This window comes from Scomber scombrus, chromosome 6 (genome assembly GCF_963691925.1).
Source record: "Scomber scombrus chromosome 6, fScoSco1.1, whole genome shotgun sequence".
Lineage (NCBI taxonomy): Eukaryota > Metazoa > Chordata > Actinopteri > Scombriformes > Scombridae > Scomber > Scomber scombrus.
In genome coordinates, this window is record NC_084975.1 from 16,955,517 (window position 1) to 16,978,393 (window position 22,877).

Here is a 22,877-nt window from a genome sequence, read left to right on the forward strand (position 1 = left end):
TGTGTGTGTGTGTGTGTGTCAGTTCAGTGGTACTCACCACGTTGTGACAGGGTGCAAAGACATCGCTGTACAGGAGAGCACACTCCCTCTTGGCGTAAGGCTGTCTCCCTAAGTCCCCTTCACACGGTCGCTCAATGACATAGTCACTTTCACACTAAAACACACAAAATGTCCACACAGAGAAAGTGATTGAGAGTCTGATTACTCTTAAATATCACAGTGGACTCGAGGGAGACAAGCACACATAAATTACAGGGACAACAGAGAGCTATGGAGGAGGGAAAGAGAGAGTGAATGGAGACAGACAAAGACAGAAAGAGGTTACAGGGAGAATTAATAAAAGGAGAGGGGCTGAGCTGACTCATACCTGTCCCAGGGCCCAGCTCTCTCCAAAGGTCTGTGCATTATTGACTTCCATGTGGCTGGAGGTGGTCATATCATTCACTGTCACGCTATCAAAATTTCCACACAGTCCACTGAGGAGGCCCTGGAGGAAAAGAGCAGACACCAAGTCATGTTTTCTGATTTCTTTCATAATAACAGTGCACATCTGAGGAAATCTGTCAGAATAAAAATTAACTGCTAGTATGGACCTTCCACTGAGGACCGGCTCTGATGTGTACAGTTGTCTTGCGATCCCAGAGGATGGTGAGGTCCTGATTGGAGAAGTGGACCACGGTGTAGTAGCCTGCTGTCCACAGCTCAAACTCTGACCCTCGACCCACAACAGTGGATGGGCTCTGGGGCAGGACAATAAAAATATATGGGAAAATAAGATAAATGAGTGGATTTTTTTTAACAAATATAATTTTGAGGGGTAAAAAAAAGACACAGGTACATAGCTTAACCGAGAGTGACTGTGTGTGTAGTTCGTACAGGGTTGCCAGAGTTGTCAGTGAAGTAGATCTTGGTAAGTCCCACGTGAATAACCAGTATTTTCATGCACACAATGCCGCTCTCATAACAGTCCTTGTTTTGGGCAACAATGGACACCTCGGTTTCTCCTGCACTCTGGTGAGAGGGAAAAGGCGATTATATTCACAAAATATTAGGCTAATCTTGGGAGGAAAGCAGTTCTTCTCATCTCCTCTTATCTCTGTCCTACAAACACAACACACATTGTTCATTTATAAAAAAAACCTGCTTAACCAAAGCCACAATAACCAGAAATGCAATAAATAAACTCCACCTGCCATATTCCAACTTTCATTCTACCTGTTTCGGAAACTTTCTCAACATGGATAAATGAGAGGTGAGAAGAAGAGGAACTCTAGGCTATTAAGACACTGCTCTGACAAGTTTCCCCATTCTTTTCAGGTCTGCGTGGTGACCTGCAGTCTGTTGGGTCTGAATTGGAATGTCTGTTCTGCTAATTCTAATTCTATATCCCTGGGAGCGCAGGAGCCCTGGGGTTTGAAGTGAACACTGGTCTCTTTGTGTTGCTACAGCTTTGCCCAACGTCTGCTAGCATTACCATGGGGCAAACACACCAGCACACACACACACACACACCTTAATCTGCTCTAATTAAAAACCACTCCGTTGCTTAAGATCAGAAATAGGCTTGTATCTTTATTCCCAGATCCAAAACAGTCTATGCCAGGAAATGTGAAGGATGCTCCTCCTATGCCTCCAAACAGATACCACCTCTTGCACACAATCTATCACAAGGGACTGGGTACCAACATTTGGCCCTGATTTGGAACACCCTAGATAACCACACAACACACTCCACTCACTTTGAGCAGGTAGACCTGACAGTCAGAGTGGTAGTCATACTCAAGGCCATCGAAGGTATGGTAGTGCCTGTCGCTGTAGACAGTACACACAGCTGGACATGGTGAGTAGCTGCAGTTAAAATAGCCACGGTGACACACACTGAGGAAACAGATGCATGGGATGTACATGTAAAAAGTAAATAGAAAGCAAAAATGCAATTTTATCCATTTTTACATAAAGTTTGTTAGAGATGAGTCACAATCTAACTATTTCTTTATTCATGGATTTATACAAATGAAGAGTACAGTAAGGTTTTATACCATTTGTAGCACAGCGTTTCCACTATTTCCCCAGGCAGGTACTCAAGGCCTAGCCAGGCGCAGGGACAATTCTCCGGATAGTAACACTCTCCATGATGGAGCACCAACCTTCATAGATAAAACACAACTTAAATAGGAGGTACAGAACATGCAAACACCTGACTTAAACCCATATTGAGGACTAAGTGTCCCAGTGGTGTAAGCCTAACCTATAAGTGAAAATAAATATAAACCATATGACTGTGTGCTGTCAAGATACCTTTGATAAAGCCTTATAATTCCCAACTGATGAAAGCAGGCACTACATGCTGTGTCATTGTTCGCTGATTAAACGCACCTTTAAAGCCTATACCTGTGGTTGTGCAAAATTTTGTTCATTCATTACAGATGACGACTGACTAATTACTTCCTACCTTGCAGGCATCCTCTGGAGTCAGTTCCTTTCAATAGAATTCTAAAATCCACTTAGCAAGACTTGAAAATTGATACTGCAGCTAAGTGATTCTCTAATTTGTTCTTTTTTTGTCATAGTGAATATATCATACCATGGTAAGATAATTGCAAACAGGAAACACATACAGGCAACAAAATGTTCTGATGAAGCATATTTTTAAAGTATCTGCAAGTATTTTTATACCACATTAAAATGAACGGAAACCTGAGGCTCCCTGGAAGGAAGGAGGGAAGAATTACTTTATAATCGCATGTTTTGACAAATGGGCTGGAAAATTGACTGGTATTGTTACTAAAGACACAAAAATATTTTGGAAGGTAATAGGGGCTTATATTACCCAGGAGGGCAGACACAGCCGGGAATGCACGGTGTGTTTGGAGGGCAGGTGAGGTTCAACATCAGGTTACGGCAGGTTGGTGCACAGGCTACGCCTCCTCTCTGCTCAGTGCAGCTGTGATACACTTTACCCTCTGGACACTCCCCGACCTCTACGCTATCTGGCTCTATAAAGCGCACACACACACACACACACACACACACACACACACACACACACACACACACACACACACACACACACACACACACACACACACACACACACACACACACACACACACACACACACACACACACACTTTTGGTGACATTACACAGACTTCATGTCATGGAGACTTACCCTAACCATAACCACTACTTGCCTAAACCTAACCTAACCTAACCCTAACCTTAACCATTGACCCCAAAGTCAGCTTTTTCAAAATTGGGGACATGGCTTTTGTCCCCAACTAGACAAGCCACTCCAATTAATTCACTGACAGACTGAGTGCACACACACATACACACAAATATATACACACACTCAAAAAAAAAATCAATGCTTTCATCCTCTTAAACCTCAACTGCAACAGCCAGTCATGGGAAACAAGCTACAACTACTGACATAAGGCTCTTGATTTCAGCAACAGGGACACAGCCTGAAAAAGCACTTTGTTGTTGGAACGAATGAGAGGAACTGAATGGAGGGGGAGTGTGAAGGGGTTACCTTTTTCCTCTGGCATACACTCCATCTTCCCATTTCTGCACAAGCTGGTGGAGGACAGGAAGGGAGAGAAAAAAAGGGTGAGTGTTTGGTACAGTGAGTGTTATGTTATCAAACACAAGGTTAGTTTAAGTGCTCTACGTCTCATTTGACAATCACTCAAGCTTTTATTGCTTTTTCAAATGTAGCAGACAAAGTATCGATGTACGGATGTTACACTGTGTGCAGTGAGGAGAACTGCCAAAGTGAGTCTTCACTTCTCAGTGCAGGTCAAGGCCAACTGTGACTCACCAGGGGCCAGAGGCACTGAAGGTCACTTCCCCTGGCTGTGACACACCACCCATGGAATAACAGTGACACCGAGACCTGAGGATAAACTCACGACATTATTTCAGTTACATGAATTAATGATGATGCTTTTTGCATTGGTGTTTTTGTCTGTGTGCACAACTCTGCCAAATGACAATGGATGATGATCATTAGGATGATATATGAGGTGGTGAAGTCTTACAGTTGCACACAGCGCTGGCGAATGTCGTCATAGTAACTGCCGACTGGACAGCCACACCCCTCGGCACAGTCGTCAGGGTTACACGTGTCAGTGCTAGACAGAGCACGACAGGACTTCCCGCAGGATGACACACAAGAGTGGTACAGCATTCCTCCAACACACACCACTCCTGTAAACACATACAGTAACACACATTTTTACACAGCACAAGAGAATGCAATTTCTCAAATTCTATCACTATGTCCAAAATCACCTTTTTACTATACGCTAAAAAAAGTGTTGTCAAAGGCATGTATACTACTTCCCACAATCCCACAATGCAATGTGCCACATTTTATAGGTACCTTTGTGCAATTCCACAACTGTCAGTGATGATGCAAACTGATGATCAGTGATAAGTGTCCGAAATCTCAATTTACTGCTCTGTACTGATTGTCTTATTATATAGGCAGTAGTGAGTAAGTAAATGAGGGTGTGATTTCGACACAGCATATGTTTACATTTAAATTATATGATATGATGTGATGAACAATGAAGTCTGCCTGATGCATACACTATAGTATTTTGTGATTTTGGGCAATACATCTGAATGTATTTGAAACACAATCACTTATAAATAAAAACAACCCACAAACTTAACACTCACCACATTCAGAAACATGTGATCTGAAATTAATGTCGACTCCGTGTTTGGAACAGAGGAGAGCATAGTGAGCCAGTGCCGTGCACAGACAACTGCTCCCACACCGACAGGCCTGGTAACGACACTGCTGCTGGTAGATGTTTGGACTGATGTAGCCATGACACCGCGCAAACACACTCCCCAAAAGCACCTCACACTGGGATGCATAGAATACTAGAACAACAAACAAAACACATTTTATATCATACAATACTTTTTCTAAATCTGGTCTGAACAAGCTGAAATACCTTGATACCTAACATCTGCACAGTACAGTGCCACTTGAGGAATCAATAATACTAGGATGTCAGGATGTGTAGTGTAGTCTGTAGAGCTGCTGGCATTTACATCCTCATGTGATGCATGGTTTGATTTCAGGTCACCATTCACTCTTTCCATTTTTCCAATATATAATTGAGGTAAAAAAAAATACAATCAAAACATTAAGAAAAGATGAATTACCATTATGCTGGTTCATCTCACATGGGTCTATTATGGGCAGGTTAACTGGAGCCACACAAGCAGAGGACACCTTCCAAGCATTGGCATGAAGCTGAGGAGTTCCCTCTATCATACCTGCTGGAGACCTACACACACAAACACAATCAGACATAGTTTGTTTTTAACATTAGTCTATAAGTGGGAAGTATTCGCTCACAGGAAGTCATCTCGTAGATTTCCATTGAAGGTTCCACAAAGGCCAAGTGTCAGTCCATGCCACTGGTTTTCTAGCTGCAGGTAGACCCGTCCCCCTCGACCATCGTAATGCAGCCTCAAACCAATCCCTGCCTTCAGTTGTGTGAATACAGAGGTCATCTTCCGCACTTCCAGTGCATCTATATATACCCCGAAACAAAGAACACTCATTATCAAAGACAGAATTAGTATAAACAACAAAAGATGTAATCATTTTTTTTAATTTAAAAAGTACAAAGAGGAATTATGTCATTGTAAACTCTGCATCAAGTATAAACTTGCTATGTATCATTCAAAGCTTTTGTGAATCACACCATCAATATAGGGCAGGACAGGCGCTGGGTTGACACCAATTATCACCTCCCCTTCTCTGGTCAAAGTGATCTGACGACTCACATCTTCATCCAACACCACTGTCACAGACTGAATACACATTTGCTGCTGCAGACACACAGATGACACAGGATAGCCGGTTACGTCTATAAATGATACTGCAGGGTTGATCACTGTGTGTGCAGGTAATTGTGCCTGTTACCTCAGCACAGGTAGTATACTGCAGTGTGACAGTGAATCTGCTGCTGCCTCTGCGGCTCTTTGCCAGGACGTACTGACATGCCCCTGGCTGGAGAAACATCCTCCCGTCAAATGTTGTCACAAATACGTCCCCTATCACTGAACACTCCGCTAAGGAGAAAAAAAGAGGTAAAACACAGAATTTGTTTTCACTGCTTTCTCTTCAGTAACTAATTTGTCTGAAAGAGTAAACTCACCTGTGCAGTTGTTCTCTGTGCAGTTCCACAATCCTCCTGTGCAAACACTAAAAAAGAGCAGCATAGCAGGTTAACAGCACATTGGAAATGCTACATTTTATGCTCGCTATGGAATACAAGTCCACACTCACCAAACACTGCATCCCTGTTGAATCACATGTCCTTGTACATATGAAGTACCATGGTAAACACAAGGACACTGAGAAACAGCGATACATGTTCCATTTTGTAAGATAAGACCTATGGGAAAGAGGATTGGAGAATAACAGTATGTTTAGAGGTAATTTATAGAACAGTTGACAGATGTTAGGAAGACTTTTAAAAAAAAATGAAATACCATCAGGGCAGTAGCAGCCATCCAGACAATGCAGATTGGTTCCTAGACATTCTTTTTCAAATGTACAAGTGGGGGGACAGCAACTGATGCAGTCTCTGTAGACAAAACTCTCCTCACAGCCATCATCTACATACAAACACAGAATTTCACACAAAGGTGAATAAGAGACGAGCATGAAATAAATGTTGATGTGAAAGTGGAACATGTACAGTATATGAAATGAAAAAATTAAATTAGATTAGATTTTGTTGATGGTATATGGTTTTGTAGATGTAAAGCCTATGTTATACAGTATACTGAATATACTGAAGGATACAACATTTCAAACAGCATTAATCTGCCATTTTTCAGTGGTAACTTACAACAGGAAGGGAAGCTGTCTCTCCACTCTCTTACTGGATATCCAACATGAGAGCAGGCTCGGGTGTATTCAACCAAGGCTCGACAAAATGTTTCCTCATCATCAGATCTGAAATTTTTTTTAAATGTACAAAATGTTTTTTAGGAACTTGGTATCTTTATAAAGAGTCTCTAGCTCCATAGCTAGAGAGGGAAGGTAGATTTATTTCTGTAACTGGGCTTATACCAATAACAACAAAGAGAAAAGGGTGGAGGAAAAACTTAAATAGCCACTGGGAGTTTTGACTTACACACAAAGGTCAGAGACACAGCTGGCCACAAAGGGATTTGGGTCTATGTTTTCATGACAGGACAGAAATGGGAAGAAGAGAAGTGCACTGCATTTCTCTATGGCATCCTGCATACATGAACCATACACATAATTAGGAAACACAGCATTTAAAATAATAGAAAAGTACTGTAGTGTACAGCAAAACAAATACAACTGTAGTTTATATTTTGCATACAAGGACCATCCTGGTTATTTTGATGGCAATGAAAAAGCTGCTAGCTTTAATTTTCAACAAGCAGTAAAAATGTTTATATGGTGGGCTCGATTTGTTTTTCTTTCATAATGTGTCAGTTTTCAGCCTTAGTATGCACTGAGATGAAAGAGTGTTTCTGTGGTTCTTACATCCATGTCTGACTCAGACTCACAGGCCCCATTGAAGTCGAGGTCTACAGAGGGACAGGCTCTTTCATGAGGAAGGTCCACTGCCCAGCTGTTAGCAAACACTGCAGGCTCACCAGTCTGAATGCCTAAAACACACAGTCAAGGTTTGCAGCACATATGCACACAGATAAAAATGCAGGATATACAGTTATTCCATACCATTGAAACATGCACATAAAAGATACAATTTCTTTCTGTCTCTTCATATTTGTTAGAATAAGAGAAAATCTAGGAATATAGGAACAATGTAAATGAGTCCCAAGCAGCTCAACACACAGAAACGTTTTACTTGTTTACTCTCTTTCTCTGAACTCATCCTCACTCCACCAGACAGCTCAAACAAGGGGGAGCGCAGTTCATATTACTGGTCATCTGAGGAAGGATTCTTGCTCCTTCCAACCATTCAAACCCAAACTATCACTTCTCTCCTGTTATTCCACTCTAGTCTCTCCAGGTCCCACCGCTACTATAATTGGTCAGAAACAGTGTTGAGAGTATAATAATAATAATTGAGGTGAGTGGGTGCTGAGAGAAGGGATAAGAGGATGAGGGGCCGGTCAGGCCGGTCTTACCTCGGGCAGTGGTGAGGTCATCGCCTGCAAGGTGGTTGAAGTTCCCACACAGGCCACAGGGGGCACCCTGGTGCTCCTCACTCATCTTCAGGTAGACTCCTGAGCCTCCATCCCAGGCCAAAGAGAACCCAAAAACACTTTTCACCAGCAAGTAATCAGCCAGTCGTTCAATAAACACACCACCTATAGTCTGGGGCAGACTTAGTCTGATTGATTACACAAAGACACAAACACACACACGCACACACACACACACGCACGCACACACACACACACACACACACACACACACACACACACACACACACACACACACACACACACACACACACACACAAGAGAGTGATAGAGGAAGTCATCTCCTTGAAAATCATGCTCATAATGCTGTGTTGTGGTTTTACAGTGGGTGTGGATGATGTGTTAAGAAAGTTGTTTTATTGAAAAATTCTCTAAAGCTTTCTAGATGTCCTTTTCCCTCTACATAATTGCAGAGCAAATACACACATGGACACACCTGCGTCCTCCCTGGTGAACCTGATATCCAGAGATGTGGATCTCCTCCTCATTTGGGAAGAACAAGCTGAGAGCTCTTGGGCATGAATACACACTCCCATCACACACTCTGCTGTTGTGGACCTACACAGACAAGAGAGCAGATGAAAAAGAATCAAAGAAGTAAAAATGGAAAAATTACATTTAAAACATTTATTAACAAGGATTAGCCGCAGTCTATAACCTGTCTAGTAATGACACTGCCACCAACAGCCAGAAAATAACACAAGGTGTAAGGGACAAACAAAGTTAGAAACACTTTGAGACTTCAGGACTTCAATTTTTAATTTTTAAGTAACTTACAATTAAAAATGTTACAATAGCTGTGACATTTAACATCAATTAGCAGCAGAGTTTTTAACAAACAGGAATACATTGTAGTAGTGTGTGGGATCAACTCATAATAAACTCGAGTGTCCATGTTCATGGGAATCAAAAAACTTTGCACTCTGTGCAATGGTGTGGCTCACTGATGTGTTTTTAATAGTTTTTGGGCATAAATGGAGGTCTATAGCACAGATGGTTTTGACTACACATGCAGTACTTAGCACAGGCGATTAATTGTTGTTTTTGACTTATCTTTGAAATAAATAAGTAAAATGTACTACGATATGAGCTGTAAGAGAAACTTCAGATAAAAAAATATTACCAGAGGAACATGACGATAAGAGCTTGAAGGGTGTTGACAACAGTAGAATGGTATGTATGCTCAAAAAACACTACCCAATAAGCATAAAGGTTAGATACTTCAGTGGGTAATTTCAATATGTATGCTCTTACCCACACCGTGTACTGTGGTGTAGCTGAGTGGCAGTCCTGAGCCAGAATGTAAGAGCAGGTTCCAGGAAAGTAGAAATATATTCCATCAAATGTTTCATAGTGGTGTTGACCCCACGACCTGCAGATCCCGTCTCTATCCTGGCCCTGGTTAGGTACTAATAGGAAAATGGACAGTTCACTCAGACATACAGACGGCTGTAATGATGAAGTGGATTAGTTTCATGTCAAGTCACAAATGAATTTCAGCAGAAATTGACACTTCACTAAACTGCCGAGGCAAATCATACATCCTGTCTCTTTTCATCTTTAAATTTCTTCTTTCATCATCTTTTATTTCATTGAACTTATCAGTGGAAAATGAATACCTGAATTTTCTAAAAAGCCCTTTGTTACAGTAAGTCTCCATAGTTGAGTATGCCAAGATGCTGCCTAATACCCTCCCAAAAACAAGAGGGGGTGAGGATAGGGATAGTGAGTCACATCTTATCCTGTATGTATGCATGTCAGTAAATGGCTCGTCATAGTGATTCAAAAAGGCACATTTTATATATACAGTATAATCACCCCTTACAAATCATAGATCAAAGATACATGATTCAATTAACGTTTCCAAATTTAATGTAATATTTGGCATCAGCTCTGTTAGCCTGATCTTCAAAATCTATGAAAAATAAGTGTTTGTCTCAGTTTGTTTGTACAGCTGAGGAGCCCATGATAATTTGTCTTGGATTCAGACATTTTTTTGACTTTTTTCTCCCCAAGAAACACTGTTTTTATGACCCACTTTCGTGCTATTTTTTTTACATTCTTAATGTTCTTCTATATAATCTAATATAAGACTTCATTTCAAGCCTCAGTTCAGTTACAGGTCTCCTAGGAGCTATAATGTTTCCAACATGTATGTCAACACTAAATTAGTTGTTGAAATGAAAAATATCTTTACAATAATTGTGAACGCAGATCTACCGATATACTGTATAAGGAGCCTGTTCAGAATATAGAAACCAGAAACTCCATCACTCAGCACTATTAACTTAGTTCAAGCGTGGTTTTATATCTGCTGCTGTAGAGAGGAAAGTCTGAGTGTGTGTGTGTGTGTGTGTGTGTGTGTGTGTGTGTGTGTGTGTGTGTGTGTGTGTGTGTGTGTTGTAGATATATGCTATGAATTGGCCACTGCTAAAATATCACATAAGGGGATTAATTACTTTGTTGTTTGTTTCATATAAATATGTGGTCCTATGTGTAACAATCTGAAAGCAGTAAGCTTGTTGTGTAATAAGAATGCATGAAGACAGTTTACCCTGAAGTGTAATTAAATAGGTAGATTCTGGATGTTGACACGTCCCACTTGCATAGGTTAAAGGTTTATTATTAACAGGAGAGCGGGGTCAAACATTCAGTCAGAGCCCTGACCATCCTTTGTTAAACAATGCATAACTAACCATAAAACCCCCACAGGAGGTCTGGTGATTGTGTAGTTCCAGAAGAAGGGGGTCACATGGAAGTCACTATTGCGCCTGTTTAAGGAGGTCACAGGAAGATCACATATCCTGGACTGTGAGAAGATGGAGGATGGAGTCAGATCAACAGCCAATCAGGAGACGACAGCACCTCACACATTATATCTGATTGTATTTTTGTATAAAAGGGGTCAGGGAAAGGAGAGCCGTCAGACTTCATGAACTGACACACACTGTTGTTCATCAGGGACAGGAAGATCTCGACCCAGAGCTCTGTATGTTTTATTCATTTACTGCTAAATAAAATAGCCTGTGAGACCGCTCATCTTCTCCTATCCTTTCATTTAACGAACGCACAGACTGAGCTAACACATAGCGTATGATTTAGCAAGTAGAATTAGCTCAAGTTTCAACAAAATGGTGACCCTGACTGAGTGATTTGAGGAGAAGTGACGGACCACAGCAGGAAATTGAACGACAACAGACAACTGACGTGTGGTGACATCAATCAGCGGCCGCAAATAAAAAGGTAAGCAGACGCCTGTTTTATCAAAAGTTCTGCAATTGGATATACCAAATTGAATGTTGTCATTATACTGCAAGTGTCTTAGTAAAAGTGAATGAGTAAAACATAGAATAAAAAGGGTAGGTTAATAGGTATACAACGCACAGGTTTAAACACCTATGGGTTTTTTAGAAGACCCATGAAAGCAGGGCAGGTGCGTTGATGGGTTTGAGTCCCTTGGACTTAGAGTCCATAAATTCTAACACATTGGCCACGTGTGGGTTTAAACACCCTTTTAGGTGAAATATCCTAAACAAAAGCAGGGCAGACACGTACGGAAATTAAAGAGAGGGGTTTAAAGACCGTTGGGGTTATTTTCCTCATAAAAGCAGCGCTCTCTATTTATCATTTTCAGTTGTATGAAAATGACTGTTATATGTGTTTAAGCTGACGAAATAAGGTTGTTCAGCATAGGGAGATAGAAATTGAGTAGTGTCTCAGAGAGGACACTCGGGGGTGTCTCAGTGAGCAGATAAGCCAGCAGTGGCTGAAAAACTCGCTGAAAGGTCAGTTGCTCGGGTGAACTCCATACAAACTGACTGGCCACTGAGGGTTAACTCTAATCAAGTTCTAAAAGGGAGTAAAGATTAATTCCGGGTCCGTTCGGTATAGACCGATAAAAGCGCTTAGTGAGTGGAGAACTCACTCTTTTTGTTTCTTGTAGGTTGTGGGTTGTTGTTAAAAGTTTTTGTACTGCTGGAAGTGTGTGTGAGATAAGGCAGTTCACATGTGTGTGTGATGCAGGAGTGCTTGTGCCCCCCTCTTTTTTCCTGATCTGTGTGTGTGTCTGATATCCTGAGTGTTAGGGGTTGTATGTGGAAGAGAGAGACCACTTGTTGTTCTTATTGTTTTTTGTTCTTGAGACAACCTATGTTTGAAACCAGTGGTGTGTGAAAGTTTCTTGTTGTTTGTTTATGAAATTTTGTGTTGTTTAAAGAATTGGAAGGTTTTGAATAGTGAGTATCTTTTGGTGGGAAGAGCTGAAACATTTTTGATTTTTGGAATACTCTGTTGTATGTGGGAAGTAGAAAATACAGAGTACACAATACAAGTGGTGGTTAACGTTAGGTAGATACTTTTTGCCATAGTGTTCACATTATATGGATTTAGGAATTCTTGAAAACTTATTCTGAGTAAAAGGATCTAATATGGAAAGGGAGGGTGCAGAGCACGGAGGGTGTCCTCTGAGCCTGACGTTAACAATAGAGACACAGTGGGGGAAGGTGAGGAGTCAATTGAGTAGTGGAATTACAGCCAGGAAACAAAAAGTAATGATGGAGAAGTATGACAAAGTTTGGCAGGGATTGCAACAGCAGGGCAAGATACCCCAGGATGAGGAAAGAAAGAAGTTATTACCATATTTAATGAGACTAGAAGAGCAAGCAAAGTTAGAGGTAGAAGGGCAGGCGAAGGGGGGAAGAGGTTCAATATTGATAAACAGGAGATGGAGAAAGGAAAAAGAAGAAAAGGAACAGAGAAGAATCCACATACATAATATGACCTTAGCCTGTGCAGCCGTAGAAATGTCACAGAGGGAACCAAGCGGCCCCAGTAAAGCAGACCCCCCCGAAGAGAAAATAGAGGCAAGGCCTTATTCTCCAATATACCCTAAATTGGACGTCACACCTCCCCCATATCCGACAGTACAAACACAGATGCCTCTTATGTACGTCCACGAAGGAGTAATGGACATGTCTGAGGTAGGAGGTGAAGAATATAGAGCAGTGAGACACAGATTGAGAGCAGTAGGACAGGATGGTATTGCCACCATGAAGGAACTGACGAGGCAAATTGAGGAGAGCATAGTGGAAGCAAAGGAAGAGACAAGCAGGGTAATAGGGGAACATATTGAGAGCAGGGAGAGGCAGAGACAGGGGAGACCGTTACTTATGGAACAGCCAAAAGCCCAATCCACCCCAGTTGAGGGACCAGGGTGGGGAACAAAAGAACCACACCCATCTTATCAGCACGGAGAGGAGGGGTTCGCAGACAGACATCATAGACAGTTGACAGAGGAATTGAACAGGGGACAAGTGGTGAGGGAAAGTGATGAGGAAGAGGAGGAAGAAGAACATAGGGAGGGGGACCAGGATTATCCAGCCTCCTTCATAGGGACACTTACAGTTCATACAGAGCACACTTTTCCACACGCTACACAATCAGATTCCCCGTATGCCCTGCGCTCAAGAGATAAGTCGCGAGCACCACATAAAATGCAGATGCCGTTAATATACAAGGGGGCCCACCTAGGTGATGTTTATCAACCCTTCTCCTTCACTGATATGAATTGCATCCTGGATAAGATGCCTCCCCCCACTGAGGGGGGGGGGACCTGGATGACAAAGTTTTGTCAATACACGTTAGGCCATAAACTAGCACTGGGAGACTGGAGAGCATTGTTGGGGAAACAGTTGAGTTTGTGGGAAATTAAACAGATTGAAAGTACTGCTGGGACAAATACTCTACCCGACTCAGAGGCGTTTGCACCACATGCCACAGACATCGGGGGTGCTATGAGGGAACGATTTCCAATTCCACAGGGGGCGATGCACTCACTCACTTTCCATTTTAAAGAGGGTGAGGACATGTCTGCTTTTCTGATGAGGTGTAAAGGTGCGTGGACTGACACAGCAGGGAGTCATCCAGGGTCAGGCCAATTACAGACAACATTGTTTAGAAAAGCCATCATGACAGGAATGCCAGAGGCCGTTAAAGAAGCCATGGAAGGCAACCCTGACATCCCAGGTTGTTCCACTGAACAGTGGGAAAAACACTTGACACACCATATGAAAAGACATAGGGTAAAATTAGATGAAGATAAACAGAATACTGAGTCAGCTCACATACAGCTGTTGAAATTACAATTAGAAGATGCGAGGAAAAAGGTAAATGATGCCAAGAAAAAGTCGCACAAACCAAGCAACCAAATGGTTCAACAGCCCCAGCCACCGGCCGGTTCCCCAGAATTATATCCAATGCCCAGTTGGGTACAATATCCATACCAGGGGGGTAGGTTTGTAGCGGGAGGGGTGCGCGGGAGGGGCAGGGGTCGCGGAGGATCCAGAGTGCAACCATCCGGCAACTGTTTTATATGTGGCCAACCTGGGCACTGGCGACGGGAATGCCTGCTGTGGGGGGGGCCGCATCCTCAACCAGCCCTACCCCCACCTCAGCAAGCAGGACCACCCTTCCAGGCCCCGTATGCACCAGTAGCCCCTGCACAAGGGCAGTATCCCCAGACTATGATAAATGAACAAGAAAATGACTACTGACGGGACCCGAGGACTCAGGAACATGTAGGATTGGCAGACCCCTACATGCAAATGAAGGTAATGGACAAAAATCTGCCTTTTCTGGTAGACACGGGAGCCAGATTCTCTACCATCACTTGCAGCATGCCCCGGTCAAACTTATCTTCTTCCAGTATCCCGCTAGTTGGGTTCTCGGGTAAAACAGAAAACCTGCCATTGACAACACCCCTGAAAACGGCAGTAGCAGGGCAAACATTTCACCACCAGTATATCTCTTCCCCCACATGTCCTGTCAACCTAATGGGGCGTGACCTATTAGTAAAATGTGGAGCATCGGTCCTGTGTGGGCCAGATGGACTAGTTGTGACTTTTCCAAATGGGTACTCTGTGAATTGTTCAATGACAACAATTCAGTCTGGAGCACAGATGATGTTATCAGCAGACGCATCTCCATCAGCAGAAGGACAGTGGGCCGACATATACTGGGGACTCCTGGAACCTGAAGGAAGGCAAGGAACGGGCATACAATCATTATACAGACAATGGAAGCCCTGGGTTCAGATGCTACACCCCTACTCTCCCCCCGCAGACCCCCTCCACACAACCCTGTATTACGATAGAGAAGGTAATGAGCTTTATCAACAAGCATATTATCAAGAGCTAGAAGGGACACACTGGAGCATTTCCTCTAGCAGTATTGTTGTTGGGAAAGAAGGCGTGGCTGCTGTGGTTGAACTTACAAAAGAACAGATGGAATGGTATGAGATGCACAGTGAAGCGGTGCCTCATATTACCTTGGCTGTGCATGCTAAACATCAGGCCAAAGACTTAGGCCCGATGACCAAACGCCTACTGGCGATAACAGACTGGGGGTGGACTCAACTCCCCAGTCTGCAGTATTCACCATCAGAAGGGGCTTATCGGATTGTGCATAATACCACTGATAAGGTGTTACTAGAGCATAGGCAAATTGAAAGGTGTCATGGCAGGGAAAAGACAGACCATCCCCAGGCAGCCGCTATACTTGATGCCCTCCCAACTTCTCTGTGGTCAACAGGACCTACAGATGTTGGACATTGTTCACACATTGCACCAATCACATTTGAGATAACTGATCACACTCCTATTTGGCAGACACAGTATTCACACAAACCAGAGGCTGAAACGGGTATTGCTGACACAATCGAAGGATTATTAGCAGCGGGGGTGTTAGAGCCCTCCCAGTCACCCTGGAACACTCCAATTTTGCCAATAGAGAAACAAAATACGGGCAAGTATAGGATGGCACATGACCTTAGACGCATTAACATCATTGTCTCCACCCCAACAGTCCCAGTTCCAAATCCATACACTGCTATGTCTGTACTGACCCCGGACCACAAATGGTTCTCCTGCATAGATCTGGCCAATGCATTTTTCTGTCTGCCATTAGCAGAACACCTCAGAGATATTTTTTCCTTCTCATACAAAGGTAGAAAACTTCGTTATACAAGGGTTCCTCAGGGTTTCATCTTATCGCCAGGCATTTTTAACCAAGTACTAAAACAACAATTGGCTGACTTTACACTTCCAAAAGGGGTGGTGTCGATCCAGTATATGGATGACATTCTCTTGGCTGCTCCTGACCATGTGTCGTGTCTGGAGGCCACAAAATCTTTACTCATGCGACTATACCACATTGGTTTCAAAGTTTCAAGAGCTAAATTGCAATGCTGTCGGCAAACGGTTTCTTTCTTGGGTAGAGTCATATCCGTCACAGGTACAGGTGTGTCCCCGTCTCATAGATCCTCCATCTTACATCATGTTAAACCTAGTACAGTAAAGGACATGCTTTCATTCCTGGGTTTGACAGGTTACAGTAGACACTTCATTGCCTCTTATGGGGAACTCACCTCCCCTTTAAGGGCAATGGTTAACGAACAGGGAATGAGGAATTTGTCAGCCAAATTACACTGGACGACAACAGCAGAGGAGAGTTTTATCTCTCTTAAACAATCCCTGACGTATGCTGCTGATCTGGCCGTTCCTGACTATACAGATCCATTCTTCCTAGATGTTTCTGAAAAATTACACACAGTAAATGGTGTTCTTTTTCAGAAAAAAGGGGGATGTAGGCAGGTACTGATGTATATAAGTGTTACTCTTGATCCAACAGAGGACAGACACCCGCCATGCACACGACATGCAGCAGGGGTAGCAAAGATTCTCCAAAAAGTAGCACACATAGTCATGGGATACCCACTCACAGTGTTAACAATACATAGTATAGTGGCATTTGTGAATTCAACAGCCTTCACAATGACATCACTAAGACAGACCAGATTAGAAAAAATTCTAAACGCGCCACACATCACGTTTACACATGAAGGAATCAACATGGCTGATAACATGGGGGAGGGAGAGCCACATAGGTGTGAGGAAAGGGTACAGAGAGATATCAGGGTCAGAGCAGACTTGCAAGCAAAACCAATCACAGACCCAGAGGAAACTTTGTTCACAGATGGGTGTTGCTACAGACACCCCACAGAAGGATTAAAAGCAGCATATGCAGTAATAAGGCAAACAGAAGACGGGTTTGAGGAAGTATTGACAGGCACAGTGGAAGGGAAAGAATCAGCTCAGCTAGCAGAATTACAAGCAATGGTAGCAGCGTTAGAATGGGCAGAAGGGAAGAGAGTGAACATTTATACCGATTCAGCATATGTGGTGGGAGCGATACAGGTAGAATTGAGTCAATGGATCAGAGCAGGATTTTTTACTGCAGCCAAAACGCCCATCAAACATGAAAAAGACATTAAAAGGTTAGCAGAGGCCTTAATGAAACCTGCAGAAATAGCAGTCATTAAGTGTAGGGGTCATGATAAAGCAGAGACCACAGTAGCAAAAGGAAACCAGGAAGCAGACTCAGCAGCTAAAAAAGCAGCAGGGTATACGGCTCAAAACATGATGATACAGACCGAGAAAACAGTGTATGATTTGTTACCGGCATGCGATTTAAACATGTTAATAAAAGAGCAGCAGAAAGCCTCCCCTCAGGAGCTAACAGTGTGGAAAGAAAGGGGGGCTAAGGAATCCGAGGGGGTTTGGAGGTCACCGGACGGTCGACCAGTGTTGCCCCCCAGATTGATAGCGTCCACGCTCCACGAAGCACATGGTCTTACACATTGCGGAAAAACACAGATGCAGAGACATCTGACACATTGGTGGCATCCGTTTTTGCCAGCAATGATCGAAAATCATATCAGAGAGTGTAAAACGTGTACAGAATACAATGTGAGAGCAACAGTGAAGCCGCATGAAGGGAAATTTCCTCTTCCACAAATGCCAGGGCAAGAGATAGTGATTGACTATACTGATATGATTGAGAGAGTAAACGGGTACAGGTATCTCCTGGTCGCAGTGGATGCATACACTGGTTGGCCAGAAGCTATGCCTGCAAAGAAGGAAGACGCAAAAACAGTGATCAAATTTTTGATAAATCACTACATTCCGACGTATGGGTTTCCAAAAAGAATCAGGTCGGATAACGGCACACACTTTAAGAATAAAGATTTGCAGGAGGTAGAAGCAGCGCTAGGACTGAAACACGCGTTTGGAGCAGTATACCATCCGCAATCACAGGGAAAGGTGGAAAGAATGAATCAGTCCATTAAAGGTAAAATAGGAAAAGTGTGTGCTCAAACTAAATTAAGCTGGGTGGATGCTCTGCCCTTAGCCTTAATGTCCATCAGAAGCTCAGTTAATTCAATTACAGGGTTCACCCCTTATGAGCTAAGAACAGGTCAACAGTTTCCCGGACCTGGAGCAGGGGTACAGATGGTAGATAGAGAAAGGGTTCATGTAAGGTATAAGCCATACTATGATCAACTAACAGCTTTGGTTTCAGCTTTCTCGAAACAGGTTGGAGCTGTAAAGGGGGACCCCGAGAGGCAGAGCCCGCCTACAACAGACTGGGTCCTACTGAAAGTCATCAAGCGGAAGTGGTCAGAGCCAAGGTGGACAGGACCATTCAAGGTGGTGGAAAGGACATCGCACGCACTCAGGCTGCAAGGAAAGGGAGACAGCTGGTATCACTGGAGCCAGTGTGCTGCCACAGACCCTCCAATCAGGACTTTAGATCAGATAAGACAAAGGAGGAGTATAGTGGAGCATTGATAACGAATTCTTCTTTTCAGCAGCCTGAGGACAACATTCTGGTATAAGGTTGAGAAGGTTTGAAAATCTTCCGGAAAAGTAGTTTTTCTAGAATCCAATTGAGCAAACTGAGCCAGTTTTGCTTGCTAAAAATAATCAGAAGAGTGTATTAAGATGTATATTGTAGCAGGGGAGCCACACCACAACAGGTGGTGGTGGCTAGGAGTGTTTACTATCATATCATGCATTATTGTTATTATGTTGGTGTTGTTATGGGGATCAGCCATGGGGGATCGAAATACAGAGGGGAAAGGGAAACCCGGAAACAAGAGAGCTGCCCAAGGAACGGGGGATTGGTGCCTGAGCAAGTACGGAGGGGTAGAATTGGATTATACGGTAGGAACCAATGTGACGTTCCAATTCGATTTATGCAGTGTAATTGAATGCGGGAAGAATGAAGCACGATGGAAAATGTATGATTTATATCTCTGTGGAAGCAATATGGTACATGAGGCCTGTGTCGACAGCTTCACCCCAGGGGGAAGCTGGTGTGGAGGGTGGGATCTAGTGTGGCAATTTACAGGGCCACGTTGGGTGCCAACATTGTATGCTGTTAAAGATAAGGGGAAGGTCAGCAAGATTAAGTTTATTAAAGGTCAGTTTCACAGTGATTCTAGGTCCATGAACCCACTGCTTTTGACCATTAACAATCTTTGGGACGACCCCTTTATGACTAAAAATTACATAACACCAAAGAGGTTTTACATAGTTTTAGGAGTAGACCTACAAGGAAAAGATCCTGTGGGTTTAATTAAGGTTAATCTTCTCCCTACTCCACCTGAAAGCAACATCAAAACATCTACTAGTGCCACTGAAATAGAGCACAGGCAGAGAAAGGGAGTAGTACAAATTGATTATAGCAAATTGACCAAGCAGGACATTGTTAAATTAGCTACTGGTTATGGGGAAAAGAATATGTGGTTGGACTGGATAGCTGCTACGGCAGCTTCGATGAACATGAGCAATTGTGTTGCATGTTCCTCGGCCAGACCAACCTTATTCACTACTCCAGCACCACTGTATCCTGAAATTGACCCTGTAGGATTTCAGTGTATGATGTCCCTGACCATGCAGGAAAACCCGCTTCATTGTGCCACTTTGAGTGCTATCTTTCCACCTGTAAAGAACTCTACCATCCCACCCACATTCACCCCACAACTTAACAACTATACTTGTTTCACCAGAACTAACGCCACCAGGATGGGAGACATTTCTACTGATTGGTGTAAAACCATGATTAACATGACGGGCTGGCAGAATGCCAGTACAATGGTTTGGGCCAGGGCAGACTTGTTTTGGTATTGTGGAGATAGGACCTTGCACACGTACCTGCCACCAGACTGGTCAGGAACCTGTGCAATGGTCCGCTTAGGGTTACCACTACTCCTCCTGGGACCACGTCGTAGTGGTTTCACCAAAAAACGGACGAGTAGAGATGCATTTGACCTCACCTCAGGCTCAACCACCTACGTGGATGCCATTGGCGTGCCCCGGGGAGTACCGAATGAATATAAATTGGCTAGTCAAATAGCAGCAGGGTTTGAGAATCTCCCCCTGATTAGTGCCTTATTTCCAGTTACCCCAAACAAGAACGTTGATCGTATAAATTACATCCATTACAATGTACTTCGCTTGGCAAATAAGACCCGGGATGCAGTAGCAGGTCTCTCAGAACAGCTGGCAGCCACCTCATTGATGACAGTACAGAATAGAATGGCATTGGACATGTTATTAGCAGAAAAGGGAGGGGTCTGCTCCATGTTTGGAGATCAGTGCTGTACTTTCATCCCAAACAACACTGCACCGGATGGCTCTGTAACCAGAGCTCTGGAAGGATTGAGAACCTTATCCTCAGAAATGCATGAACACTCAGGCATCGATAACCCTTTGGAAAGCATCTTGGAATCATGGTTTGGTAAATGGAGGGGATTGATTGTGTCTGTATTAGTGTCCCTAGTAAGTGTAATGGGAACGTTGATTTTATGTGGATGTTGTTGTATTCCCTGTCTAAGATCTTTGTGTAACAGATTGATTGTCACCGCAATTGAAGGAAAGGTTCCTCCTCCTTACCAGATGCCACAGTTGGAGATGGAAGTGATGGCGTTGGTGGCGGGGGAAGGATATCGGTTTGAGGATGGAATATGAATATGTTTCGTGGTCTCATGTTTATGAGACCAAAAGGGGGAATTGTAGATATATGCTATGAATTGGCCACTGCTAAAATATCACATAAGGGGATTAATTACTTTGTTGTTTGTTTCATATAAATATGTGGTCCTATGTGTAACAATCTGAAAGCAGTAAGCTTGTTGTGTAATAAGAATGCATGAAGACAGTTTACCCTGAAGTGTAATTAAATAGGTAGATTCTGGATGTTGACACGTCCCACTTGCATAGGTTAAAGGTTTATTATTAACAGGAGAGCGGGGTCAAACATTCAGTCAGAGCCCTGACCATCCTTTGTTAAACAATGCATAACTAACCATAAAACCCCCACAGGAGGTCTGGTGATTGTGTAGTTCCAGAAGAAGGGGGTCACATGGAAGTCACTATTGCGCCTGTTTAAGGAGGTCACAGGAAGATCACATATCCTGGACTGTGAGAAGATGGAGGATGGAGTCAGATCAACAGCCAATCAGGAGACGACAGCACCTCACACATTATATCTGATTGTATTTTTGTATAAAAGGGGTCAGGGAAAGGAGAGCCGTCAGACTTCATGAACTGACACACACTGTTGTTCATCAGGGACAGGAAGATCTCGACCCAGAGCTCTGTATGTTTTATTCATTTACTGCTAAATAAAATAGCCTGTGAGACCGCTCATCTTCTCCTATCCTTTCATTTAACGAACGCACAGACTGAGCTAACACATAGCGTATGATTTAGCAAGTAGAATTAGCTCAAGTTTCAACAGTGTGTGTATATGTGTGTGTGCATGAATGGAGGTAGAGGATAGTGGATTTGTATATACAAAGAGAGATAGAGAGATCTGGGGAAATCTGATAATTAATGCAGGTATAATTAATTTTTGTTGAATGATTGGAGAGTCTGATGCGTACACACAAGCAACCTTATACACATACACGTATTTTTGCACAACTGAGTATGTAACTCTATACTGTTATCCAAAAGTTGTAAGTATGCTAACCAGCTGGTTTGCAGCAAACCAGGGATGATACTTGTCAGTCATCCAAAAGGTAATCAGTACTACTGTTGTGTGGATGAAACCAAAGGAAGACGTGTAGGTGTGTGTGTGTGTGTGTGTGTGTGTGTATGTTTGAGTGTATGTATTACTCACTGATCTGGCAGCGGTCTCCCAGTGCCTGGAACTGAGCACAGTCACACACACCGTCCTCCTGACACCAGCCACCATTAAGGCAACCGCAGTATTCTGGGAAAGATATGAACACACTCAAGTTCCCTTACCCTACTTTATATGGGTAATGATAGTTTTAAGCTTCTATGAATGAATTTGGGATCACTTCATACATAGTGTATTTACCTGAAGAGGAATCTCTGGCTGTGTAGTTTTGTAAAATGCTGCGGGATAGAGTACCCTCTGACAGCAGCGGTCTGTATGTCTTGTAAAACAAAGAACAGTACTTAGAGTAGATCCTGAAATAATTATCAAGCTTAAACAGCATCAGTGACAATGTACTGTACCATTAGTGTACCTGCTAAACCTGTACCTGTAAGCTAAAAGTTACATCAGGTGAGTGGGAGAAAGTGTATGAGTAAGTGAGTGTGTCTCATTCTTTACAAAGACAGCTTTGTGCCGGTTAGGGTGTTGTGCGCATGTGGGTGCCCTGACCTCCTCTGGTTCTCTTAGGTGTAGTGTACCAACCTCCTCCCCGAGGAGATCCCGTTTCCTCCGGAGTGCATTAGCCCTTCTGCACA

The 22,877-nt window shown here is 43.1% G+C and overlaps 1 protein-coding gene across 1 annotated transcript in view; it reads right to left on the bottom strand.

Annotated features, from left to right (window-relative positions):
* Positions 1 to 22,877, bottom strand: part of otogl (otogelin-like) — a 37,330-nt gene that overhangs the window by 13,624 nt on the left and 829 nt on the right. The window contains exons 3-29 of the mRNA XM_062420917.1: positions 22,825 to 22,870; positions 22,483 to 22,561; positions 22,279 to 22,371; positions 9,508 to 9,662; positions 8,690 to 8,811; positions 8,176 to 8,381; positions 7,565 to 7,689; positions 7,182 to 7,288; positions 6,894 to 7,000; positions 6,532 to 6,657; positions 6,326 to 6,434; positions 6,195 to 6,241; positions 5,960 to 6,108; positions 5,739 to 5,865; positions 5,387 to 5,564; positions 5,191 to 5,315; positions 4,693 to 4,902; positions 4,047 to 4,215; positions 3,827 to 3,901; positions 3,539 to 3,582; positions 2,831 to 2,996; positions 2,040 to 2,147; positions 1,740 to 1,878; positions 877 to 1,011; positions 594 to 740; positions 368 to 487; positions 38 to 154 (exon numbers count right to left, since the gene is read on the bottom strand). Of these exons, the coding sequence (XP_062276901.1) occupies positions 38 to 154; positions 368 to 487; positions 594 to 740; positions 877 to 1,011; positions 1,740 to 1,878; positions 2,040 to 2,147; positions 2,831 to 2,996; positions 3,539 to 3,582; positions 3,827 to 3,901; positions 4,047 to 4,215; positions 4,693 to 4,902; positions 5,191 to 5,315; positions 5,387 to 5,564; positions 5,739 to 5,865; positions 5,960 to 6,108; positions 6,195 to 6,241; positions 6,326 to 6,434; positions 6,532 to 6,657; positions 6,894 to 7,000; positions 7,182 to 7,288; positions 7,565 to 7,689; positions 8,176 to 8,381; positions 8,690 to 8,811; positions 9,508 to 9,662; positions 22,279 to 22,371; positions 22,483 to 22,561; positions 22,825 to 22,870 (3,331 nt within the window). The remainder of the gene's footprint in view (positions 1 to 37; positions 155 to 367; positions 488 to 593; positions 741 to 876; positions 1,012 to 1,739; positions 1,879 to 2,039; positions 2,148 to 2,830; positions 2,997 to 3,538; positions 3,583 to 3,826; positions 3,902 to 4,046; positions 4,216 to 4,692; positions 4,903 to 5,190; positions 5,316 to 5,386; positions 5,565 to 5,738; positions 5,866 to 5,959; positions 6,109 to 6,194; positions 6,242 to 6,325; positions 6,435 to 6,531; positions 6,658 to 6,893; positions 7,001 to 7,181; positions 7,289 to 7,564; positions 7,690 to 8,175; positions 8,382 to 8,689; positions 8,812 to 9,507; positions 9,663 to 22,278; positions 22,372 to 22,482; positions 22,562 to 22,824; positions 22,871 to 22,877) is intronic.